Source organism: Danio rerio, chromosome 7, assembly GCF_052040795.2.
Source record: "Danio rerio strain M-AB ecotype USA chromosome 7, GRCz13ab, whole genome shotgun sequence".
Taxonomy (NCBI): Eukaryota; Metazoa; Chordata; class Actinopteri; order Cypriniformes; family Danionidae; genus Danio; species Danio rerio.
Window position 1 is genome coordinate 17,420,045 of NC_141027.1, and position 16,053 is coordinate 17,436,097.

Sequence of the window (16,053 nt, forward strand, 5' to 3'; positions counted from 1 at the left end):
AATCATATTAATGAATCATCTCCCTCTACTCACAGTCTTATTTTCCTCCCAAATCTCGCATTTGTTTCGGTTTGTGAAAAGAGTTTAATATTCTATCTGTAACAACGGGGGGAGTGACTGAGACAATAGGAGGTAAGATCCACAATGCAGGTTTATTCAGCGTCAGGCAAGCAATGATCAAACAGGTGCAAACGGGTATTTTCAGGCAGTCCAGAATCGTAGTCGTTTAAACAGGCAATAGGTCTAAAGGCAGGTGAACAAGGGTATACAAGGCTCGGGTCTTAACACGGAGAAAACAAGACATGGGAAAACGCTTTGTAATGCTACTGAAACAGCTAACAAGACTCGGCAAACAGGATGGGTGAATGAGTGGTTTATGTAGGGTGAGTAATCAGTCTCTGACAAGGCTCAGCTGGTGAGAATGCAATCAGTCTTGATGAGTGAGCATGTGTGAGTATGACCGGGGAGCATGTATGAATATAGTAGTCCTGTTCGTTTGAGAACCAGCGATCTCTGGAGATTGATCGCTGGTTATGTGACTCTATCAAAGAATGTTTTTTGTTAATTTGAATTAAAACGAGAATTTCTTCATGACTTCATGAGTTTTTCTTGCTGTTTTCTCTATCATATGTAGAATATAAAAAAGTAAGTACGTTTTGATTATTTAATGTGTATTTCGCGTACATCCACGGCTCGCAATGTAGGTACGTTGTCTGTTATTAGTGACTGACTGTAATTCTATTTACTATAAAAACATAATTTGTCGTTTGATTTTCATGGGACAGTTATATATGGATTAATAAGTTGCAAAATTTTAAAGCAGTTTAACTATTTAAATGCTTTTTATTGGATATTACGTAATTCAGTGCGACTACACATGACTTTACAGAGAGCTTACAACCAACAAACTACGGTTTTCCCTAAGAACATGTGGTGAAACCGAACTGATTACCCAGTAATCAACTTTTAATTCACTTTTTACAGAGTGATCTAGAGCAGTGGTTCTCAAAGTGGGGGTCGGGACCCCTTGAGGGGTCGCGGAACAATGAAGGGGGGTCGCCTGGTGATTTCCAAAAATCTACTTATTATTATTAGACCATAAGAATTACCATATTTTATCCATAACCAGCTGAAGAGAAAAAAACAGTCGTTTATAGTTACTATAGTAGCTTATTTACTTGTTCTATTGGATTGCGACCCCTGGGGTAAATACATTATATTAAAGACACAGCAATAGCGTCAGATGCAGCAGATTGATTTTATAACACCAAGTTAAACTTTCTGGCCCATTTACAGCACTGAAATACATTAAAAAAATTAAACGAAGAATAAACGTTGGTCTATTGGTGTGTGTGTGTGTGCGCCATTGCATGCAAGTTTTCTGTATTTATAACCACCTCAGGGGATATTGGGGGTCGCGAGTCACTGGTATTGTTATTTTAGGGGTCGCGTGCTGAAAAGTTTGGGAACCCCTGATCTAGAGTATTTATGAAAACATTACAAACTTAAATTTTCATACAATCTTTTTTTTTTTTGCATTTTTATAATTATTTGTGATATTTACTAGCGATTTTTGAGTTAAAACTATTCACTCAAAATACTATTTCAATGTATTTATTTATTGGTCAGTGTACAATGTGTAACATGCAATTATAGAAGCTATGAAAACAGTAAATCTTTTATTTAATTTTTATTTTTTTATATACAGTGCATAAAAAAAACAAATGCACTGTAAAAAAAAGGTGAAGTTTGCTGATTACTAGAGTATTTTTACAAGAAAATATTCAATAGTCAAATTCAACTTTAGAATTTCATTTTTTATTTATTGTTATTTTGCATTTTTTATGATTATTTATTATATAACTAGCAATTTTTTGAGTGAAAATTGTTTCTACTTTATTTTTGTCAGTGTACAATGTCAAATGAATGCCATGTATAGCCTATATAGTACATCAGTTATTACTTAAAACTAACATATTTTGATATGGTTGAAATGCATTATTCATAATGGTGTCATATTTTCATACAGGTTTGGAAAAGCACACTGTAGTAAAACAGCATGATTTAATTCCATCCCATTCTGGAGATTCAGTGAGTCTTACATGCACTGTTTTGAACCAGAAATGTGTTGGAAATCACAGCATGTATTGGCTCATAATTGAATCGCAAGACTATCGTCCAAGAATCATTAGCACTCATGGAACTCCTGTTGATCAGTGTGAATGGATCTCTGACGCTGATTTTAGAGCACTCAGATGCGTCTACAGCTTCTCCAGGAAGGACTTCAGACTTTCTAACAGTGCAACTTACAGCTGTACAGTTACCGCATGTGGAGAAAAACTGGACAGGAATGTCTCTAAACTGGACATAGGTGCGTTTTTCAAGAATTAATTGAGAAAAGTTTACAGTTTATTTTTTTATTTATTTTTTTTTTACAAATTTTACAATACAATTTTGGCCTTTTCAGATGCTGATTCCACAGAGGAGATGATGATTTTGGTTCTTCTTTCCATTGCTAGAACATGTCTTCTTTTATTGGTTATTGTTATGGTTATTATTTGGTATTGTGTTTATTCAAAACGAATTTCCAAAAATGTCCATTATCCATCTGATGTGGCTTTCCGAAACCGACAATCCCCAAAAAAGAGAAGACCTGGTTTAATGATTAACTCGGTTTCTAACCAGCAGTAATATGTCATATTATCAATGCCAATTTATTTGTCAAGGGATATATCAGCTGTTAAAAACAAACTAAGGCTTTATTTGAACCTTCAGTAGTTTTTTTTTTTTTTTTTACTTTAAGAGAATTCCTACTTTTAGCATTATTATTGCAATTATAAAAAATAAAGCATTCAAAAATCATTTAGAATGATTGCTATTCTCCATTTGGTAATGCTTTAAAAGAAAAAAATCCATTCTTTCATTTTAGTTGTTTTTATTATGATGAATGTCAATAGTTACAGGTTTGCAACATCTTTGAAATACACTCACTGGACGCTTTATTAGGTACACCTTACTAGTACCGGGTTGGACCCCCTTTTGCCTTCAGAACTGCCTTAATCCTTCGTGGCATAGATTAAACAAGGCACTGGAAATTCCTCCGAGATTTTGGTGCATATTGACATGATAGCATCATGCAATTACTGCAGATTTGTAGGCTGCACATCCATGATGTGAATCTCCCGTTTCACCACATCCCAAAGGTGCTCTATTGGATTGAGATCTGGTGACGGTGGTGGCCATTTGAGTACAAAGAACTCATTGTTATGTTCAAGAAACAAGTCTGAGATCAGCAGGTTCTGAAATACTAGCTTGTCTGGCACCAACAACCATGCCACTTTCAAAGTCACTTAAATCACCTTTCTTCCATATTCTGATGCTTGGTTTGGACTGCAGCAGATCATCTTGACCATGTCTACATGCCTAAATGCATTGAGTTGCTGCCATGTGATTGGCTGATTATACATTTGGGTTAACGAGCAGTTGAACCTAACAAAGTGGCCCGTGAATGTATATTATTTTGTATTTGGCAGAAAAAAAGAAACTCATAAAGGTTTGGGAAAGTTTAAGGGTGAGTTATTTGAGAGGTTTTTGTGTGTGTATAAACTACCTCTTTAAGGATAGTACAGACATAAGGCTTTTATAATGACATGTTACCTGAGAATTTCAGTACACAAATAATTCCAGAACAACACAATTCGTCTGAAAAGCTGAAAGTTAACAGCTAATATTTAAAATGCTGAACGAGAGCTGCTTTTGTTGCCTTTTAAAGGAACAATCCTCATTGTGTTATTCCTAACTGTTTTATTACATTTTGTCATTTTTATTCTCTCAATGTTGTGATTTATGAAGGATGCAACAAACCTACAGTACAAATATTTCATGAAAGCAATCAGTTTATTATTTGGCATAAACATAAAAAATGTCAAACAGAAAACTTTAAAACAGCTTATCCAGAACATAAGTCACAGGTAAAAGATCACACAAACTCAGAGACAGTGTAAATCCCCGTAGGGCGATTTGTTAGAGATGTAGAGCAAAGATAAAGTCTGGGATCTGTGCTTAGTGGGGTTAAAGGTCTGCGTTGGAGAGGAGAAGGCCTTATAAGGCAGCCATCTCTATGGTGATGCTGACACCACACTGGCAGGTTCGCCACTATATAGAGAGAGAGAGAGAGAGAGAGAGAGAAAGAGAGAGAGAAAGAGAGAGAATTTGGGCAAAAAAAAAAAGCCCCATCAATTTATCAAAAAAGATTGATTTATTAACAAAGCTTTTAAGTTAGGTTTGTCGTTTTTAATAATAGATATGGTCAAGTTAAATCTTATTACTTTCTTTTTTTTTTAATGATTGCCTGTAATCAGACTCCGCTAACTTACTATGAGGCCTCTTGTCGATTTGCCTTAATTATTACAGAAAAATATTGTGAGAGACTAAAGCCAGAGTTACTGCATTCATGCTTGTATTATAATTTAGTCACTTTAGAAAACAATGTTGAAATTTACAGAGCAGGTAAAATAGGTCCACGTTAGACCCAGATATACTTAGCTGGAATGAAAGTAACTAGATAATTCATGTGTCTGTGCATTACAAAATCATTCCAAAAGGGACAGTTCACCCAGAAATCTGTTTCCTTACCATTTAGTCTCACAAATGGTTCTATACTTTAATGATTTTCTGTCTTTGTTGTACACAAAATAAGATGTTCTGAAGAATGTTGGGTAAAAAAACAGACATACAGTAATACATACAGTAACTAAAACTTGAAGAAATGAATTGTTCTGGGTGAACTGTGACTTTAAGTGTTACTCAAGACATGCTGGAGTACTTTTTTGAAATTATAACAGATTTGTGTGTGTTGAGCATAATTTAAGACAATGTTAGCACCTGTCATCTTTAATTGTGGGGAAAACTGTATAATTTTGAGCTTTGGTCAGCTAATTATTTATTGGGGCGGGATCAAAATTGGTGACGTAGCGCAGATATGCTAGTGGTGTGATGATGCATCAGTTTGTCATTATTATTCATAGCTGAGTTTTCTTATTCATGAGAGCACATGCTTTCTAAAAGCAAGACAGACTGCCAAACTGTGAGAATTAATGGGTGAGACTGCGTCTGCATGACAAATTGTGGTCGTGTGTATGCAATTCTGATTAACGTGTAGCAGGGCATGAAAATATTACTGCTTATTTATTTGCATTTTAACTTTGTAAACTATAAAATCATGGGTCTCCTCATGGTTTGTCTCTTTTGTCAGCCAACTGACAGTTGTTCCCTCTCTTTCTCCCCTGCTCTGCCAGCCACGCCCAATCTCCCCTCTGCTCGCAGCGCTCAACGCCCATTTCGAAGCATTTTTTAAAGAAATTCTGAGGTAGACTTGAACCAAAAGAGGGGGGTTTCATCGCTCCCTTTAAAGTTGCGGTGGCCTATTTTTCTTTTTTATTGATTTGCCATTTAGAACCTTTTGCAAACTGAAAAATTAGGCCACGTTGTTTTACATCTGGTTTCTAAAACCACAGTGTTGTTCAATTATGCTTCTCATGGTCACGTACATACTGTATGTTCCCTGCAGCTTATTAAATATTTATTCACTCACACCTCTGACCTTCAGTTTTGTCCATTTTTTTTTCAAATTAAAATGTTATTTAAAGTTTTGTCAAATATTATTGAGCACTGCTGAGCCTAAAACAGAACACATTATTAAAAGAAACAAATAATCAACTATGTGACTGTTAAACTTTGGTTACATTAACATCAGAAGTTGTCGGAGCAGAGATCGAGGTCTCATCATTATAGTCCAACTCCTGGCTTTTTTCAAAGTTTTCTTCAGTGCTTTTTTCGGTGATTTCATCAGTGATTTCTCTAGTGCTTTTTTCAGTAATTTCATCAGTGATTTCTTTAGTGCTTTCTTCAGTGATTTCTTCCGTGATTTCATCAGTGCTTTCTTCAGTGATTTCATCAGTGCTTTCTTCAGTGATTTCATCAGTGCTTTCTTCAGTGATTTTTTCAGTGCTTTCTTCAGTGCTTTCTTCTGTAATTGTAGACTTTGTAGACATTTTAACGCTTGAGTAGAGTTCATTAAGTACTGACTTTCTTCGCTCCATTGAATTATCTGTATTTGTGTTGTCTTCAGTGATATGCAGGGTGTTGCAGTTCCTATTTTGAGCAAGTTCATTCTGTGAGGGGCAAAAAGGAAAGCATTTAAGGAATGCTATACAAGCAACTTTTAGCAGGTGATCATAACACTATCACTTAAAGGGATGGTTTATTCAAAAATGAAAATTTACTCACAATTCACTCACATCAGGTGGTTCTAAACCTTTATGAGTTTCTTTATTTTGTTAAATGTAAAATATATTTTAAAGAAAGCTGACAATCTTTAATCATTGATATCTACAGTAAGAAAAACAAATACTAAGGAAATCTGTGGTTTCAGTTTTCCAACCTTTTTCAAAATAACTTATTGTTTAATAGAAGAATGAAACGCATAAGAGTAAATAGGGACAGATGTATAATATTGAGGTGGACTATCATTTCAATCTTTTCCTCGAACTGAATAATTCTATGGAGCTGAATACATGTATGGAATTACAAATCCACACTACACAACATTGAATGTCACAGAATTTTGCTCTTTTTGGGTGTCAAAAGTCTGTACATCTAATCAAAGTATCATCATCATCGTCTGCATCATCTCATTAGAGAACCCCAGACTTCCCTATGCCCATACACTTCCTCCAGTACTGGGGGGATCCTGAGGCATTCCAAAACAAGCCAAGAGACATAGTCCCTTTAGGCCCAATCCCAATTCTATTTTTGTACCCTTTCCCCTTAAAACAGTGTGAAACGGGCTTCTAAATTTATCCCTAAGAAATGGGAAACCACTACAGCACCTGCACACGTGTCATGGATCTCTTGCTTCATGTGAGACCAACGATTGCGACTGTTGTATTTATTCCAGTTGTGTTATATATTTTTTGCTATTTATTTTCAGGAAATCACTGAAGGCATATATTATGTTATCATAATGATGTGGCAATAAGATTGTAACTGTACTGTGCATTTACATAGTGGCCATATTCATCTATTTAAACACAAAAACAGCATTAACATTATATCAGACACTGTAAAAAGCTCATTTCCAGCCACTAGACTTTTCTGCAGCTGTTGTGGCTGGTGTATTCTGGAAAATTTTCTCACTCCTTGGTTTCGAGTGTGGTCCTGAAGTCTCTGTTTGAAGGGGTATCAAAGGGGAAGGGCTAACTGGTAGAATTGGGATTGGGTCACTTCCCGGTGGGACAAGCCCAGAACACCTTCCTGGGTTGGCGTTCATCAGGCAACAAAAACAGATTGTTTTTGTTTGTTTTTGTTGCCTTATGTTGCCTGATGAGATTGTGCCACCTCAACTGACTTCTCTCTAAGGGTGCCCCCTGCCACCCTGAGAAAGAAACTTATTGTGACCGCTTGTATTTGACATAAGAGTAGAACCGTAGATTGACGTAAATTAAGAGCTTGACTTTTTGGCTCAGTTCCTTTTTTAATACAACAGACCAGTTTTTGACTGCATTACTGCTACTACACTAATCCGCCTATCACTTTCCTTTCTCACGAAACATTCTTCTTTCACTGATAAACAAAACTCCCCCAAAAAATTCAACTTCTCCTACCTTGAGAAGACAGGTTACTACAGGTCTAATGGAGCTAACAGGATAACATCCTCAGCAAATACTTAAGATAAAATCCTGTGGTTAAATCCCCCAAACCAGTCCACCTCTGGCCCTAGGCTTTGCCTTGAAATTCGGTCCATAAAAATCATCTTATAAATTATATGTAAATATTAACTTGCAAAAACATTTTGCTTTTTGAATCCCTGCTAATTCAAGAGGATTGTTGAGGCTTTTTTCAGCCAGGTACTTAATTTTTCTATACAATATTTTCAAAAAACTTGCTGCACCAGTCAATTTATCTGTAAATTAGAGCTGTAATCAGCATTATTCGTTTATGTAACCCGACATTATTCGTATGTGCACAGGCACACAGCTCTTTTGCCTTTTTTCAAGAAAGAGTCATTTATATGCATTTTAACATTATTTATTAGTAACAAACATAGGCTATAGGCCACTTGGAAGTTGGAACAAAGAAATACAAATAAGTCCTCTGTAACATTGTAACATCTCAGTACTCTAAATAGGCCTACATACACTTAGCCTTTAAATTGGCCAACACCAATGAAAAGAAAGCCTTCTTAACAAATTAAAATAAATTCTAAATTATGAAGGTTTTTGGCAATAATGACATTAAGATAAAGGCTCAGCGAGATTTGTTTCGCCACTTCTCTTCACAATCTGGCCTTAAGGCAACGGTGAAGCTAAATATTAAAATATTTTTTTGTTTCACCTTTGCAGGGAGGGAATTTAGTGTTGTAACAAACGATTAAATTACTTTCTTGCGCTAATTAAAATGCATCACATAAAAGCGCAAGCCCGACCCCGTCTAAAATGATGGAAATTAAACCCGAACCTGTCGAATGACTAATTAAATAAATGAATAAATAAATACTGCACTTCTGCCTTGCCAGTGATGGTGAAACTGGCAGCTATGCAACAGTATTGCGACATTGTGTGCACACGTCAGTCCAGCATGGGTCAGCACGGTGGTCCAATCATGCCTAGAATTCTGGGTTGAAAGGGGTTAATTTTCATGCCGCACCACACCAGGCTAAGGTGAAAATACAGTACTAGAAGCATATCACTGTTCTTAGAGCCTTCTTTGCGCAATAGTGGAAAAGTGTTTTTGATTTAGCGACAAATTTGTATAAATTGGCATGTTACCGGGTGGCATGGGGGCGCAGTGGGTAGTGCTGTCACCTCACAGCAAGAGGGTTGCTGGTTTGAGTCTCGGTTTGGTCAGTTGGCATTTCTGTGTGGAGTTTGCACGTTCTCCCCGTGTTCACTTGGGTTTCCTCTGGGTTCTCCAGTGTCCCCCACAAGTCCAAAGACATGCACTAGGTGAATTGGGTAAGCTTAATTGTCTGTAGTGTATGTGTGTGAATTAGAGTCTATGGGTGTTTCCCAGTGATGGGTTGCAAGGGCATCTGCTGCGTAAAACATGCTGGATAATTTGCTAATTTATTCTGCTAAGGCAGCACCTGATTAATAAAGGGACTAAGTCGAAAAGAAAGTGAATGAATGAATGGTATGTTTCCCCAATAGCTTGGGTTAGGTGTGGGGGCTCTGTCGCAGAGCTTCTTTTAAAATCGTGCATAATTGTACAAATGAAATGTGAGGAAGTTACTTTTCTGGCACTACTGAAAAGTATCAGAAAAGGAATCAGTTTTTTTTTTTTTTTTTTTGGTTTTTGGCTGTCTCTCAATTTGATAGAACAAACTTACATAAACATCTCCCATTGCTCTAATCATCTTTTTACAAGCATGCAATTCTTTAGTTTTAAAAGAAACTCATTAATTATTGCATATATTATGAAAACCAACACAAATGTCTTTGACAACAGCCTGTCAAAATACTGTGAAAGTTTGGTTTGAAATCCTGAAATGTAAGGCAAGCATTTTGATAACTACAGTTCAATTTAAGAATTGAAACTGGGTCCAAAAATCTAATTCAAAGTGAAATATATATATATATATATATATATATATATATATATATATATATATATATATATATATATATATATATATATATGTTTCAGACTTACAGCTGAAGGACTGGTATCAGAGTCAGAAACTGCAGAGGCTGGTCGAATCTCACTTTGTTGTGCTGGGAAATGTAAAGCATACCAAAGAATGAATATAAAAACCGGCCTTACAAAAATACAACACTGAAACATCATCATAAGGTTGAAATTTACCTGTAAGCAACTCATTCTTTCTACTCAGTCTTTTGCACAGAATTATGTTGATTATTCCACTCAAGAGCAAAATGAGAGTGTTGGCGATAAACACCAAATGGTATGACCAGTTTTGAATCTGACTTTCTAAAACAAGTGGGAACATTCTGGTTACTCAATAAGTAACACATCAGTGATCTACACAATACAAGTAATGATTAAAGTAGCGTATAGAATCTTCAATAGATGTTGAATCTCCAAATTATTACTGCCACAGCTTTTCAAACTATGTACATGTGAATTTTAAGCAATAATAAGTTTTAAAACATAAATAAATAAATATGCTTACCTTTAAGAAGAAAGCCGCAAGTTTGGTTCCTTAATGTGCAATTATACTCTAAAGGCACTGTTGAACTCTCAATACTACAGATAAATTCATTATCTTTGTCTATATAATATAAACTTGTGACACAATTTATTGTACATGTTTTTGAAACATAAGCAGCCATTTTACTTGCAGTGGAAACCCCAAAATAAGCATATGTCAATGAATAATACTGAAGTACTAACGATTTAATATAATTCAAGGAGTATTAACTTACACATGCTGAATCTGAAAAGCGTCAGTAGTGAAGATCAAGAGAAAGATCAGAATACTGAGATGGTACAGTCATGTGCCTTATAAAGACCATCCTATTTGCAATATACCTTTCACCTCTTTCAGATACCTCATTAAAAGCTGTTTTTTGTATCTGAAAGTCAGACCTCAAACACCCACACACATATCCTATAAATGCCACAGCGGTGCATTGGTTTTCTCGTATTCATGACTAAAATGCTTAAGCAATTTCATAAATTAGCTATCAATCTGTGAATTCAAAAGAAATGCACACATTTAAAATGTGCCAATCACAAAGTCTATAGTATTTTTTCCATGAGTATCTGCATATTTCTCTATCAAAGCATAATGAAATGAAAATGCTTTTTTAGACACCAAATCAACAGGATATGATGTCACAATATAGAGCTGTTTTTAATAATTATAGCCAAGATAGCAAACATTAAAATCCCGTCTAAACTACAAAGATGTAACTTCATATACGTAATGATGGTTCCTTAATATCGGCCAACATAATACCAATAAAGCAACATATGTTTTTGATTTTTTATTTATTTTTTTATTTTTTTAGCACCTTTAGGGGCAAACTCAGATGTGTAGGTCAGGGCATCTGCATGTTTAACCTTATGAAAAAAATCAAATAAACTCATGCAAACTCCAAATGGTTTAAACCAGTGTTTCTCAAACTGTGGTACGTGTACCACTAGTGGTACGCAGGCTTCCTGCTAGTGGTACGCGGAGGAATGAAATATGTCATGTACATGCTATACACATTTCAAAATGTATCAAAAATGATGTATATAATATGCCATATATGACATGTAGCATATATTTCTGAGGTAATCTGCCACGTTTTTTTTTCTGAGGTGGTACTTGAGGAAAAAAAGTTTGAGAACCACTGGTTTAAACAATGAAATGAAATGCAAAATGTGAATAACTAACAAGAAACAACACTTACAATATATTTATACTTACTGCTTAAGAAATGTATAAAATATAAATGTATTATATTTATTGTTATTTTAAATAAATCAATAAAATTGAGTATTTACCTGAATATCTTGAAATTAAAAAATAAATCTAGTAAATTGAGACTATGTCAATCTAGTTTTTAGTGTTGATGTTCAATTTAGTTTATTTCAGTGTGGTTTAATTTTCACTGCTGAAAGTGTAAACCCTGAAGAGTAAATCTATCGACGCTTAGCTCTACAAGTCCTAAACCAAGCAAGCCAGTAGTGGCAGTTATGAGGAACAAACTTCAAAACAAAAAACCTTGAGAGCAAACAGGCTCAGTTGGGCATAACCATTTCTCCTCTGGCCAAACTTCTTATGAGGGCTGGATGTCCATATAATACAATATTGACTGTAACCTATATATTGACTAATATATATTAAATGTTAACTTTATAGTTCTGCAAATAAAACTACTAATGGGAATCAAAAGATGTAATAAAAATGTGATACTTGATAATCTGACTTAAGTTGCAATTCCATGATTTTCCATGGTTTGATGAGATGAGTAAAAGAAACAATGAGTTTATCAAATCACCATCTGCAAGGAGAAAAAAAAAAATCCAAGTTTTAAATTAAAATATGCAACACTTTGAAATCTAATTAGATGTCAGTCGTGTTTGTTTATGTATAAATATATAATCCCAGGGCCAATTATATCAAAATTAATATTTAGCCGCACCATGTTGGACATACACACACACACTACGAACAATTTAGCTTACCCAATTCACCTATAGTCTTGAACTTGAAGGGGGAAACCAGAGCACCTGGAGGAAATGCATGCGAACATGGGGAGAACATCCAAACTCCACACAGAAATGCCAACTCACCCAGCCTGGGCTCGAACCAGTGACCTTCTTGCTGTGGGTCTTTAGATTCCTTGTTAGAGCAACCGACTCCCATACAAGAATGGTGGGGGCACTAAGGCAATCTGCATAGTGCCATCGCACGCCTCCCACCAGTGCCGATATACAGCCATATCGCACTGCTACTCGTGTGATATTGCTCATATATATATATATATATATATATATATATATATATATATATATATATATATATATATATATATATATATATATACACATACACACAGTTGAAGTCTGGCCCCCCAGAATTTTTGGTCCCTTGTTTATTTTTTTCTTTAATTTCTGTTTAACGCTGAGAAGGTTTTATCAACACATTTCTAAACTTCATAGTATTAATAACTCATCTCAAATTACTGATTTATTTTATCTTTGCTATAATGACAGTAAATAATATTTGACTAGATATTTTTCAAGACACTTCTATGCAGCTTAAAGTGACATTTAAAGGCCTGATTAGGTTAACTAGGCAGGAAAAGGTTATTAGGCAAGTTATTGTATAGTGATGCTTTGCTCTGTAGACTGTCAAAAAATATAGCTTAAAGGGGCTAATAATTTTGACCTTAAAATGTTTTTTTTTTAACTGCTTTTATTCTAGCCGAAATGAAACAAAAAAGACTTTCTCTAGAAGAAATAATATTATCAGACCTACTGTGAAAATGTCATTGCCTCTGTTAAACAATTAAAAAATTTAAAAATTTTTTAAAAAAATCATAAGACTGCTAATAATTCTGACTTCAGCTGTGTGTGTGTGTGTGTGTGTGTGTGTGTGTGTGTGTGTGTGTGTGTGTGTTAGTATCAACTGGCTGTACTTGAGTATGACTGGAGCTAACCTGTGTGACTAATTTGAGTAGTTAGCGGTGTGCTAGTAACTATAGTGCTCATCTTTTGAAAGCCAGCATGTAGAACACTCATGTCCCATATAACGTATGACCATAAGTGTGTACAAGAGAACTGACAGGATAATCAGAAGGCAGCATTATCTGACAGCCTTTTAATTCTGAGCACAAAACTGAACAGCCCTTAACAGGACCATACCAGACTTGTACTTTACTGTACTTTACACACCACCATCATTGATGGCCAGAATTTTATAAACCAAGGAAATATTGAGCTTAAACTACACATGCCTCAACCATAAACACACAATGTTTAAAACAAAACAACCCATTTAACCCATTCAAATAAAATACAGTGACACGTAATTCAACTATAAACCTTTTACCATAATGCACCTTGCTATAGTGCTGTGGGCAAGGTCATTAAATTATATAGTCACATGTGTGAAATCACATGGACACTGAGACAGTGTAAATAACTAGGCTGATTTAGGTAAGTGGAGCATAGAGTTGTGCAGGGCGGTGTGGTGCGATCAGTGCAGAAAGTCCTGGATCTGTGCATAGTTGGGTCAAGGGTTTGCATGGGAAAGGAGAATGCCTTTTTAAGTCAGCCAACTCCATGGTAATGCTGACACCACACTGGCAGGTTCACCGTAAAAGAGAGATAGAGAAATTGAGCACAAAAAAAAACATAAAAAGCATCAATATGTTTGTGAAAAATAAAAATTAAACTTTAATTTATTCACAAAACTTTCAAATGAAGTTTGTAGCCTTTTAATAATAGATATGGTTATCTACTTAACCTTTTATTTTTTAATGAATGCCTGTAATCAGACTCCACTTACTTACTGAAAAAACTCCACAACAAATACATGTATTAATGCACTTGTTGATTGGTCATAATTTTTAATACCTTCCTTTGAAAAACTCAAACGGGTTTGGAGCAAGTTGAGGCTGAGCAAATGATGATTTTTTTTTATACATTTTTTTTAATTTAAGTGAACTGTCACTTTAAGTGTTGCACAAAGTTGCGGTGGCCTATTTTTCTTTTTTATTGACTTGCCACAAAGAACCTTTTGCAAACTGAAAAATTAGGCCACTTTGTTTTAAATCTGGTTTCTGAAACCACAGTGTGTCGTTCAAATATGCTTCTCGTGGTCACCTACATAGGTTCCATGCAGCTCATTACATATATATTTACTTTCGCCTCTTACCCCATTAAAGACATTAATGTTCTGAAACCTTCAGTTTTGACAATTGTTTTTAAAATTAAAATGTTTTTGAAAGTTTTATCAAATATTAATGAGTGCTGCTAAGCCAATTTAAAACAGAACACATCATTAAAAGAAACAAATAATCAATTCGACTTGTATAATAATGTGACTTTGGTTACATTTTTAACATCGAAAGTTGTCCGAGCAGAGATCATGGCACCTTCCTTACCAGTTCCTGTCTTTTTTCAGTAATTTTGGACTTTGTAGGCTTTATAAGGCTTGAATAGAGTCAATTAAGCCCTGATTTTGAATTCTCTCTATTTGTGTTGTCTCCAGTGATTTGCACGGTTTTGCTGTTCAAGTTTTGAGCAAGTTGATTTTGTGAGGGGCAAAAAGGAAAGCATTTAAGCAATGCCATATAAGCAACCTTCGGCAGATGATCATAACACTATCGCTTAAACGGATGGTTCACTCAAAAATAAAAATTTACTCACAATACACTCACACACATCACACACATCAGGTGGTTCTAAACCTTTATGAGTTTCTTTATTTTGTTGAATGTAAAATATATTTTAAAGAAAGCTGACAATCTTTAATCATTGATATCTACAGTAAGAAAAACAAATACTAAGGAAATCTGTGGTTTCAGTTGTACAACCGTTTTCAAAATAACTTATTGTGTTCAACAGAAGAATGAAACACATAAAGGATTGAAACAAATGATGGGTGAGTAAATGATGATGATGAAGATGATGATGGTGATGACGATGATAAAAATCCTTTATTTGTCACAAACTTTTACATGTAGCGAAATTGGACCCCTCCAACCATACAGACAAAAAGTAGCTTTAGAATGAGGAAATAAGATACATTAGGGAAAAGAGAGGTGAAATCTCGGAGTATCCTTGAAGGTGGGCAGTGTGAGATCAGGGGGGAAAAAAATCTATCTGAAGCTATGAATGTGTGTGTAAGTCTGTAGAGCAGGGGTCACCAATCCTGGTCCTGGAGGGCCGGTGTCCCTGCAGGGTTTAGGTCCAACTTGCCTCAACACACCTGCCTGGATGTATCAAGTATACCATGTAAGACCTTGATTAACTTGTTCAGGTGTGTTTGATTAGGGTTGGAGCTAAAATCTGCAGGACACCGGCCCTCCAGGAACAAGTTTGGTGACCACTGCTGTAGAGTCTCAACAGGCATTCTTGGAACAGGGAGGAGAAATTCAGAGCGTCTCGTTATCTTGTTCTCCGGTTGAAGTTGTTTGTCTTCAGTCAAGGCTGTCTGGCAGGAGTGTCGCAGGAAAGCTAGAAAAACCCAAATTTGGGTCAATTTCTGCTTATTTCACAGATATCTAATGTCAGTGACTGGCTTCCAGGTCTGTTCAAATCTCATTGCAAAGCTGCTAGTTTCACCCGGATGTTTTCCAATTTTCTGTCTTTACCCACAGTCTGGTTTGTAACAACTCTTCTCACCACCGGTTTCAATCCAGCCGGCCAGCTTGGTGGGGTTTTGAGCAGCACTGACCGCTTTCTGCCTAAGCCCATCAGCAGAAACCCCGTAATCAAAGAACTGAATAAACAGATATCTTCATTATCCTCCAGGGACATATCGGTCAGGCACATGACGTGCCACTTCTCCTACCCGTCCATCATGTAGCC

At 35.6% G+C, this 16,053-nt stretch overlaps 3 protein-coding genes across 4 annotated transcripts in view; 2 read left to right on the forward strand and 1 right to left on the reverse strand.

Annotated features, from left to right (window-relative positions):
- The window catches only part of nitr9 (novel immune-type receptor 9), a 50,677-nt gene extending 47,815 nt beyond the window's left edge, over positions 1 to 2,862 (forward strand). For both annotated transcript variants that reach the window (NM_001425101.2, NM_001005576.3), the window contains 3 exon segments: positions 2,030 to 2,371; positions 2,468 to 2,773; positions 2,806 to 2,862. In NM_001425101.2, the coding sequence (NP_001412030.2) occupies positions 2,030 to 2,371; positions 2,468 to 2,691 (566 nt within the window). In that variant the 3' untranslated portion in view covers positions 2,692 to 2,773; positions 2,806 to 2,862.
- Positions 1 to 16,053, reverse strand: part of LOC147835938 (uncharacterized) — a 939,756-nt gene that overhangs the window by 873,124 nt on the left and 50,579 nt on the right. The window lies entirely within an intron of this gene.
- Positions 1 to 16,053, forward strand: part of nitr7a (novel immune-type receptor 7a) — a 111,091-nt gene that overhangs the window by 47,759 nt on the left and 47,279 nt on the right.